The following is an 11,192-nucleotide window of genomic DNA, read 5'->3' on the forward strand; positions in this document are numbered from 1 at the left end:
TTGCAAGCCAAACGAGAAGTGATTGTATTAATCCTGTTGAGTACATTTCTAGGTCCCTGGCTCGAATGATTCTCAGAGAGAATCTGCTCTGAATAGTCCTATTTGCCGCTAGTAGTGTTCGTGATATTATGCTGGTTGTTTCACAAACACTTTTCATTTTTGGGAACATTAACCTCGAAATCGACCATGTTTGTCGACCAGTTGCCCGTTTTTTGTACCGAGAGTTTTAGAGGTTAATTGGCCCGTCTCATCTGTACACGCTCAGCACGTGTGCGTAAGAAATGTCAAAAACAACTCCCATTTCCCATTTTACCGAAAGTTGTTACACGCTTGTTTTGAACATAACAGATACATTCCTGACGGCTTGTTTTCCACTGCCGCTTCTATCAATCGGTAGGATTTTGCCGGAAGCTCTGTCAACAGTACGCCTGTAGCTGAAGCCGTGAAACAGCACCTGGAAAAATAAAATAAATGAATGTATTTTCAAAGTACAGGTAATAGAACATAAGTCAAAAACACCATCAGCACCAGAGATTTTATAAGAAACCTGACCACAAAAAAGTGTTGACAAAAATGCACGCGTTCAAAACATAAATCTGTACACGAATATTTAGAAATATGCAAAAAATGCTATAGTTCAAGCAATGTTCGTTATGGTTTGGATTTTTATTTTATCCTGAACTTTATAAAGTTCAGTATACTGTATACGGTATACTGTATACAGTATACTGTAACGATAAAAATCACAAGAAAATTACTGTGCGACCATGTTTCCGTTATATTTGGCAACTATGAAAAATCATGAATTAACAATTTATTTCACGGTTACTTCGAAAACTATGGTGATTTCAAAATTTTAAGTGGTTGTTAAAGATTTAGATATTAAGATGAAGTTTACTGTTAAAATGAAAATGATTGTTAAGTTATATTAATACCACTGACCATACTGACTGGACACTCGATTTCGTTTTCTGGATAATTTTTCCAACAGTACGCAATGTCGATTCCAGAGTGCGCATCGATCGACTTGAAGAAATGCTATCCCACACAGCAAGAAAAAATCGTGTAAATTTAGATCGAAAACGATGCACGAAAACGGAACATCGATTTTGATATAAAATTCTACCACGGTGTATTTTTCTCAACAATGTAATTTTTGAGGCGTGTAAATTTAGATCGAAAACAATGCACGAAAACGGATGACATAAACCGTCGTGTAAAAATACACAATGATGTAAATTTCAAAACATATTACCGTTAATATTACAAATCTTTTTTTAAATTCTATTTTTTTGTTGTCAGATTTTGCAGGTTCGCAATACCGACGGCAGGTGGCGAACCTGACAAATTTGACAAAAAATGCCCTGTCGGAAAAATGGTCCTATTTAGTCCGATTTTATCGTAGAAATTGCGTGTTTTTGTTTTAAAGTTGGGTGGCATTTCCTAACTGGGATAGCATTTCTTCAAATCGATCGATGCGCACTCTGGAATCGACATTGCGTACTGTTGGAAAAATTATCCAGAAAACGAAATCGAGTGTCCAGTCAGTATGGTCAGTGATAAAACTGCAATTCCTGCAATCGAAAGAGAATTTGAAGTTCCATTTTTTTCATTTCGTCTATAACTGTAACCTACACAGCAGGGATTGAAATACTCTTGCTCAAGCGGCTGAGCATCAAAGCTCTTGCAGCTCGAGAGCGAAGAAAGCTGGAGCCAATCCTAGCCCACCAATAAATACTCAAATTAAGCTCATACCTCTTCTGGCTCTAGGAGACAAGGTTTTGCATTTTGCTTTGAGTTTGTTAGCTCAAGGAGCCGAAATTTCTTGAGCTTGCTGGCTCAGCAAAATTGAAACACTTGAGCCAAATGATGTGTATTGACTTTGCTATTGTGGTGCTGCGTGAGCCAACGGCTTTTTTATGCACCAGGAACTGTGGAAGGGCTTGTTGGGATTATTAAAATCAATGTTAGAGAGTTCTAGTTACTAGTTAAAGTTACCAGCACTAGTAACTATGAAATAGAAAAATTTACATTTTTTCGGGAAAAACGCCAAATGAAAGGGCCTTTAGCGAGGATTATTAAAATCAATGTTAGAGAGTTCTAGTTACTAGTTAAAGTTACCAGCACTAGTAACTATGAAATAGTAAAATTTACAATTTTTCGGGAAAAACGCCAAATGAAAGGGCTTGTTGCGAGGATTATTAAAATCAATGTTAGAGAGTTTTAGTAACTAGTAAAAGTTACCAGCACTAGTAACTATGAAATAGTAAAATTTACAATTTTTCGGGAAAAACGCCAAATGAAAGGGCTTTTTGCGAGGATTATTAAAATCAATGTTAGAGAGTTCTAGTAACTAGTTAAAGTTACCAGCACTAGTAACTATGAAATAATAAAATTTACAATTTTTCGAGAAAAACGCCAAATGAAAGGGCCTTAAGCGAGGATTATTAAAATCAATGTTAGAGAGTTTTAGTAACTAGTTAAAGTTACCAGCACTAGTAACTATGAAATAATAAAATTTACAATTTTTCGAGAAAAACGCCAAATGAAAGGGCCTTTAGCGAGGATTATTAAAATCAATGTTAGAGAGTTCTAGTTACTAGTTAAAGTTACCAGCACTAGTAACTATGAAATAGTAAAATTTACATTTTTTCGGGAAAAACGTCAAATGAAAGGGCTTTTTGCGAGGATTATTAAAATCAATGTTAGAGAGTTCTAGTTACTAGTTAAAGTTACCAGCACTAGTAACTATGAAATAGTAAAATTTACAATTTTTCGGGAAAAACGCCAAATGAAAGGGCTTTTTGCGAGGATTATTAAAATCAATGTTAGAGAGTTCTAGTTACTAGTTAAAGTGACCAGCACTAGTAACTATGAAATAGTAAAATTTACAATTTTTCGAGAAAAACGCCAAATGAAAGAGCCTTTAGCGAGGATTATTAAAATCAATTTTAGAGAGTTTTAGTAACTAGTAAAAGTTACCAACACTAGTAACTATGAAATAGTAAAATTTACATTTTTTCGGGAAAAACGCCAAATGAAAGGGCTTGTTGCGAGGATTATTAAAATCAATGTTAGAGAGTTTTAGTAACTAGTAAAAGTTACCAGCACTAGTAACTATGAAATAGTAAAATTTACAATTTTTCGGGAAAAACGCCAAATGAAAGGGCTTTTTGCGAGGATTATTAAAATCAATGTTAGAGAGTTCTAGTTACTAGTTAAAGTTACCAGCACTAGTAATTATGAAATAGTAAAATTTACATTTTTTCGGGAAAAACGCCAAATGAAAGGGCTTTTTGCGAGGATTATTAAAATCAATGTTAGAGAGTTTTAGTAACTAGTAAAAGTTACCAGCACTAGTAACTATGAAATAGTAAAATTTACAATTTTTCGGGAAAAACGCCAAATAAAAGGGCTTTTTGCGAGGATTATTAAAATCAATGTTAGAGAGTTTTAGTAACTAGTTAAAGTTACCAGCACTAGTAACTATGAAATAATAAAATTTACAATTTTTCGAGAAAAACGCCAAATGAAAGAGCCTTTAGCGAGGATTATTAAAATCAATTTTAGAGAGTTTTAGTAACTAGTAAAAGTTACCAGCACTAGTAACTATGAAATAGTAAAATTTACATTTTTTCGGGAAAAACGCCAAATGAAAGGGCTTGTTGCGAGGATTATTAAAATCAATGTTAGAGAGTTTTAGTAACTAGTAAAAGTTACCAGCACTAGTAACTATGAAATAGTAAAATTTACAATTTTTCGGGAAAAACGCCAAATAAAAGGGCTTTTTGCGAGGATTATTAAAATCAATGTTAGAGAGTTTTAGTAACTAGTTAAAGTTACCAGCACTAGTAACTATGAAATAATAAAATTTACAATTTTTCGAGAAAAACGCCAAATGAAAGGGCCTTTAGCGAAGATTATTAAAATCAATGTTAGAGAGTTCTAGTAACTAGTTAAAGTTACCAGCACTAGTAACTATGAAATAGTAAAATTTACATTTTTTCGGGAAAAACGCCAAATGAAAGGGCTTTTTGCGAGGATTATTAAAATCAATGTTAGAGAGTTCTAGTTACTAGTTAAAGTTACCAGCACTAGTAACTATGAAATAGTAAAATTTACAATTTTTCGGGAAAAACGCCAAATAAAAGGGCTTTTTGCGAGGATTATTAAAATCAATGTTAGAGAGTTTTAGTAACTAGTTAAAGTTACCAGCACTAGTAACTATGAAATAATAAAATTTACAATTTTTCGAGAAAAACGCCAAATGAAAGGGCCTTTAGCGAGGATTATTAACATCAATGTTAGAGAGTTCTAGTTACTAGTTAAAGTTACCAGCACTAGTAACTATGAAATAATAAAATTTACAATTTTTCGAGAAAAACGCCAAATGAAAGGGCCTTTAGCGAGGATTATTAAAATCAATGTTAGAGAGTTCTAGTTACTAGTTAAAGTTACCAGCACTAGTAACTATGAAATAGTAAAATTTACAATTTTTCGGAAAAAACGCCAACTGAAAGTGCTTTTTGCGAGGATTATTAAAATCAATGTTAGAGAGTTTTAGTCACTAGAAAAAGTTACTAGCACTAGTAACTATGAAATAGTAAAATTTTGAAATTTTCGGGAAAACGCCAAATGAGGGCTTGTTGCGAGGATTATTAAAATCAATGTTTATGTGTTAAAAATTTGTAAGTTTTACTATTTCATAGTTACTAGTGCTTGTAACTTTTACTAGTTACTAAAACTCTCTAACATTGATTTTAATAATCCTCGCAAAAAGCCCTTTCATTTGACGTTTTTCCCGAAAAAATGTAAATTTTACTATTTCACAGCTACTAGTGCTGGTAACTTTAAATAGTTACTAGAACTCTCTAACATTAATTTTAATAATCCTCGCAAAAAGCCCTTTCATTTGGCGTTTTTCCTGAAAGTTTGTAAATTTTACTATTTCACAGTTACTAGTGCTGGTAACTTTAACTAGTAACTAGAACTCTTTAACATTGATTTTAATTATCCTCGCAAGAAGCCTTTTCATTTGGCGTTTTTCCCGAAAAATTGTAAATTTTACTATTTCATAGTTACAAGTGCTGGTAACTTTCACTAGTTACTAAAACCGTCCAACATTTATTTTAAAAATCCATGCGACAAGCCCTTTTTTTAGTTACTTCACTTGTGCACAAAAAAGCAGGCGTTAGCTCGAACAGCAGCAGTGAAAACAAGCTCAACGAATTTGAATCGGTTGAGCCAACAAGCTCAAGCTCCTCTGGAGGCATGAGCTAACGGGCTCACGAGGCAAAAAAAGAGCTAAGGTTTCTTCCAAATAAGAGCTTAGCAATGCGAAGCTCCGGAGACAAAAACGATAGGAGCTTCGTCGATTGCTTTGTGAGCGGAGCTATGGAAATAAAGAGCTATGAAGCTCGCTCAAATGAGCTTAATTTTCAATCCCTGCTACACAGCACATTTTTTTTTGCTGGAAACCAGCAAAATTTTGCTGGTTTTTGTCCCGCTGACTTTCCAGCAAAATTTCCAGCAATTTCAATTGCTGGAAAAAACAGCAAACGTTAATGCTGGTTCCAGCAATTCAAATTGCTGGAAAATCAGCAATCTAGATTGCTGGAAACCAGCTATTTCTTTCAACACAACCAGCAGTATTTAGAATGAAATTTATATTTCAATTCAAAATTACAGTTTAATATTGGTTGTGCATATAATAAGCAATAAAAACAATTATTTTCTCACGTTTTCAATAAGGGATTTATTTATTTAAAAAAAAAACTTTTTTTTTACAACTTTCTAAAACCGGCTCTGGGGTGGCCGCTTTGTGCCACAGTGTTGATCATCCGCCACCTGTAAAAATAGTTTTGATTAGTATCTTCTATGGAATATCTACCTGTACAATAAAAACTTACCCTTGACTTGATGCCTGGTTGCTAGAATATAGAGGAAAATAAAATAATTAAATTAATTTAACCTAAATTCGTAAAATAGAATCTCACCTTACTTCAGCGTACGAAACAAAAACAAACTCCAAATTGACAACTCGATTGCTGATTTTCCAGCAAACTAGATCAATTGCTGGAAATCCAGCAATTTGAAAACCGATTGCTGATTTTTCAGCAAAAATGACAAGCACATAACCGAATGCTGAAAAATCCAGCAATTTGAAAATCGATTGCTGGTTTCCAGCAAAAATTTGGATTGCTGAACGTTTCCAGCAATTTTTTTTGCTGGAAATCGAGGCAAAAATTTACAGTGTACCATTTTTTAATTCAATTCTGAAAGAATTTGGTTCGGTTTTAATACAAAATTAACAGCGGAAGCGAATTTTTTTTCTTTTCGCACAATAAACCACCATCTCGGATAAAAACAAAACAACTTATGCCGCGAAAAAAAGGAAAACAATGGATCTGTCGTGTTTTACATGGTTTTCGATGTAATTTTATATTGAGATATATTTTTTAGATCAGGGCGTGTAAACATACATCATGCGAACCTACAAAATCTGACAACAAAAAAATAGACAGAAAATTGTAATGGAGGCTGATTGTGGTCGGTGCCACATAAATAAACAATTCAAAATTTGAGCTAAATTTTCTATTTGGGCAACATTTTTAATCTCCCTTTTCCCAGCTAGAACATGTGTGTCATTAGGCTTTCACTTACGCTTCGTTGGGGTTATCACCCGGGACCTGTTGCTCGTCTCGCAGCGTCGCCTCATGCTTGCGCGATCCTCCACTAGTGCTGCTCTTCCGTAGGAGGCGGAGGCCGCCACACGCGACCCTGTCGCGCCTCGTCGGAGCGCAACCGAAATGGCTGAGCCCAGCGTTCGATGGTGTTGATTCCGATAGTGCCTCTTCTGACACTGTTTCGCCTCACGCGACTCTGTCGGGTCTTGCTCGAGTGCAAGCGAAGCTGCTGGCCCCCACACTTGATCCTGAAGCGCGCCTTGTTACTGATAGCGCCTCTTCCGGACGCTTCGTCGCCTCTCACCTGAGAGTAGCTGGTGCTGCCGGTCGCAGCGCACAATTTTGGCGCACCTGTCGTGCTGCTGGCGCCTCTTCCGGACAATGCCTTGCCTCACGCGACTGCCGCGTCTGCTTGCCGAGCGCAATCGGCGCTGCCGAGCACCACGCTCGATTTTGGCGCACCTGTTGTGCTGCTGGCTCCTCTTCCGGACAATGCCTCGCCTCAGGCAACCTTGTCGCGTCTGCTTGCCGAGCGTAACCGATCCTACCGGTTGCCACGTTCGATTTTGGCGCACCTCTCGCACCGCTAGCGCCTCTTTCGGATGATATTTTCTGCTTTCCGCGACCCTGTCGCGTCTCACGCCGATGCTGCTGGTCGCCACACTCCTTTTCGGAGCACCTGCTATGCCGACGGCACCTCTGCCGGACAATAGTTTGCCTCCCGCGACCCCGTCGCGTTTCTCGTCGAGCGTAACCGGTGCTGCCGGTCACCACGCTCGTTCTTAGAGCACCTGCCGTGCCGATGGAGCCTCTGCCGGGCGATATTTTGCCTCTCGCGACCCTGTCGCGTCTCTCGCCGATGCTGCCGGTTGCCACACTCCTTTTCGGAGCACCTGTTGCGCTGCTAGCGCCTTCCCGGACACCGTATTGGCTCTCGCTGGCCGTAGCTGGTACTGTCGGTCGTCGCACTTGTGGATAAAAGGCCTGTGGTGCTGATGGTGCCAGCACAGATAGCGGAAGAAAAAAGGGCCCTGTAGGGAATTCAAAGGATTAGTCCTCCTCGCCCCTTGAATGAATGCCGGGAACTTACGCTAAGCGACCCTTTTGCTTTTGCTTCCTTCCACCCGTTCTGGTGGTCTTCCGACTGAAGTTGCCTGAGGGGGGGAGAAAGACAATCAGTTTCACACTTCCAGAATCTGTAGCGAATTGTTGGCCTACCTGTGCTACTTGGTGGCTTTGCTGCTTCCTTCCAGGGGCAGGCTTTTCTTTTTTTTTCCGGCCGTTCCTTCTGGTGGCTTCCGGTTGGAGTGCTCTGGGGAAAATTTAATCAATTAGCCCACTTCCAGATGCTTCTATGGCAACTGTATTCGTACCTGTGGTTCCACGTTTCTTCCGAGGTCGCTTGTGCGCGGTTTTTCCCGGTTCCTGGACTGGAGTTGGCCTCTCTGCCCTTGAGTTGTTCCGTCTTCCTGTTGCAGGTGGTTATAGGGTTAGGTGGCGGCTTGTACTATGCTTTTTTCCACCTACCTGAACTTAACCTCGCTGTCTCGGATCCTTCCTGACGCTGTCCGGATTTTATCGGGAGTCGCGACGCCACACTCGTTTTCCGAACGAAATCCCGGTTTGGATACGGCGGAAGTTCGTCGCCCCGGATAGTCGACCCGTTTTTCCCGGACTTTGTCCTGATGCGAGTGAAAAAACGTTCCACCAGAATCGCGCACTTTCCTCACCACGTTTACTCACTCGGTCGTTCTTCTTTTTTTTCCACTCCTGCCACGCGGGAATTCTCGTTGACACACTGAACAAAATCTGGCTATAAGGTTTATTGGGAATTCTAGTGTTTTCGCACTAAAAGAAAATCCAATACTTTTTACCATTAGACGAATGATTGATTTTATATTTTTTCCAATGAATTCTAAAGCGAGCCAATTTGATAAAATTTATTGTTCAAGGTAGTGAAATGAATGGTTTTATTAGTGTAATAAAATATGCTCGTATTTTGTTTATTTTTCGGCATTATTGTGATTTTATTTTTTAAGTTGTATTGATATACAATTGCTGGCGTGTGTGATATGATCAGTAAAGCAACTTAAGCTTCAAAATTGAATTAAAATTTGATGTATTTATAAATGCAATCAAATTTTGTTTCAGTAAGTGGCATCCTTGGTAAACGGGTAAAAAATAGACACTTGAGACGTAGTTTGTCTTGTTTGTTTGATTCCGCCTGCTCCTGCTTTTTCACTGCCACATTCCCGAGTGCATAATTCTGGAGTCAGCTGTTAGTTCGTCGATGATCCTAACGGAATTTTTTTTTCAATCTGAAAAAAGAAAAGCAGTTTATAGACCTGTTTATCTTAACATTAACCATCAAATTCTAATTTACCTTTCAATTTAAAATCAGAACAGACCTGGTTTCCGCCTCAATCCTGTTTAGAATCGGTCATGTTCTGTTAGCTGGATGATGGCATGCACTTTTTCCGGGTATAGAAAGCATTCTCCGGCGGGCCCTAGGAGACTCAATCCAGTAACGTTAGAGAATCGAAAGCACATCCGACCAAAACATACGATATTGAATGTCTGGAGTCGTAATTAAGTTTTATATAAAAATGCTCAAGATTATGTAAGTCATAAAAATTACCCTTAATAAATTGCAGTTCCATCCATCTCTTCCGGGAAGAACAATCCAATTCCCTAATTAAGGTGATTTCCCATTCCTCCCAGCGGAGGAACAATTTGTTTAACAACTGGTCAAAGATCGAATGCCTTTTTCGCTTCCTCTGCATGGAGGGATTATTGATGAAGCTCGTAGCAACCGTATCTATTCCTAAAAAATCAATTTAAAACAATTATAACCATTTCTATGAGGTTTAAAACATATAAACTTACCAACTCATTGTACTCAAACTGAAAAATAACGAATTTTAAGCACACTGAATGGAGGAATAGCTATTCTGTAAAAAATATATTAACTGCAAACTGCTAAAATGTATCGAAAAATTCTTGTAATTGGTAGTGATTGTAACAAGCTGCTAAGATTCAATGGAATTTCCAATATTTTGTACTGGATTTATCAGTAGCTTCTATTACACACTGAACTTTAAGATTTATTAGATTGACCCTATAAATTTTATTGCCAGATTTGGTTCAGTGCAGTTCTTCCCATACACGCTTACTTTTTTCCGCTTAATATTTTCTGCATGGGTTTCTTTCTTGCGTAAGCCTGTTCAATGTTCTTACACGGTAGTGTTGCTTTAGTGTGGGATGGGTTATTTAAAAGAAGTTGTTGCCTTGTTGCTCGTATCATATCAGTTTAGGGACTATTAAAGTAAAATATAAATTCAATTGCAACACAACATTGCTGCTTTGGTAGAATTTTTCATGGATCATGATCAGGATCCATGAAAAATTCATAATCACGCCACTAGGAATTCGAAGGAGACATGGAAATCGACTGCTGTGTCGAGGAAACCTCGTACTAATGTCACCCTGCAGTGGTGAGTATCTTCAAAACTAAAGACAATAAACTATATCTCTACGCCAACGGGTCTTGGCAAAATCCAAATCAAATCTAAGCCAACGAGTTATGGCAAATGTGTCGATAATTACCAGTATATCTGGCAGAAAGAAACTCCTTCGAATCCTTAAAACAATCCACTTAATAACATCCACCTCAGCAGCATACGAAAATCCAAAATCAAATGGTTATTGATAGAGATAATAACCTAGATCTTACAAATAGAACTTAACAAACGAAATTTAGGTGGGAACTTAACTGGTTTATACTAAAAGCAACAGAAGTCTAAGGAAAAGAGGGATTTAATCCTCTTAATTACCAAGGGCCCGGAATAGAGGTTATACCGCGCCTCCAGATCGCGTTCCTTTTGATATTTCCTTGGCAACCCCCTTGACAACTGTGCATGATCCATTATGTATCATTTTGTGAGGTTGGTGATTTGTGGTCAAGTCTGAATCGGACAGTTGAACTGTCGACGCCATTTCAGGCGAGGGTAATTTGTGGTTCCGCTACGCGTATTTTGGGGTGTGGACCGTGGTAGATGGTGATCTCATAGCTTGTGGTCTTGACAAAGTTGGTAGATAGCTTTTGAGAATTTCGTCTAGATCGGGAAGTCGTAATCGGAAGTTGACATGGTTGGTTGAAGATGTTCTTGATCGGGAAGTCTTAATCGGGAGTTGACATGGTTGGTTGAAGATAGTCTTGATCGGGAAGTCTTAATCGGGAGTTGTCATGGTTGATTGAAGATGGTCTTGATCTGGTAGTCTTGATCGGGTAGTCTTAATCGGGAGGTCTTAATCGGGAGTTGTTAGAATCGTTTAGACCCTACTTCCCTGCGCTAGCTCAACAGGGAAACAAAAGTGATCACCGGAGAAATATTCAACAACAACTAGTAAATCTATGATTCTTGGGCGGACTTTTAAAACCTACTTGAACTTAACAGAAACAAACAACAAGAAAGAATAATTTTGAATTTTAGGGAATGCACTTTA

General features: G+C 38.2%; 1 protein-coding gene across 1 annotated transcript; it reads right to left on the reverse strand.

The window, feature by feature from the left end:
* On the reverse strand, positions 1–9,580 carry LOC129737679 (uncharacterized). The gene is made up of 5 exons (XM_055728841.1): positions 9,573–9,580; positions 8,214–8,368; positions 8,060–8,155; positions 6,664–7,717; positions 1–454 (listed from the first exon to the last, which is right to left on the reverse strand). The coding sequence occupies exons 1-4, from the start codon at positions 9,578–9,580 to the stop codon at positions 6,987–6,989; spliced, it is 990 nt and encodes a 329-aa protein (XP_055584816.1). The 3' UTR covers positions 1–454; positions 6,664–6,986.
* Positions 9,581–11,192: the final 1,612 nt, after the last annotated feature.

Source organism: Uranotaenia lowii, chromosome 1 (assembly GCF_029784155.1).
Source record: "Uranotaenia lowii strain MFRU-FL chromosome 1, ASM2978415v1, whole genome shotgun sequence".
In the NCBI taxonomy this organism is placed as follows: Eukaryota; Metazoa; Arthropoda; class Insecta; order Diptera; family Culicidae; genus Uranotaenia; species Uranotaenia lowii.

Excerpts from the sequence above, each read along its gene's own strand:
- LOC129737679 (XM_055728841.1), bottom strand. Across the intron at positions 8,156-8,213 it reads GACAGCGAGGTTAAGTTCAG|GAAGACGGAACAACTCAAGG; the intron begins GTAGGTGGAAAA and ends CACCTGCAACAG. Across the intron at positions 7,718-8,059 it reads GAAGAAACGTGGAACCACAG|GGCCCTTTTTTCTTCCGCTA; the intron begins GTACGAATACAG and ends AATTCCCTACAG.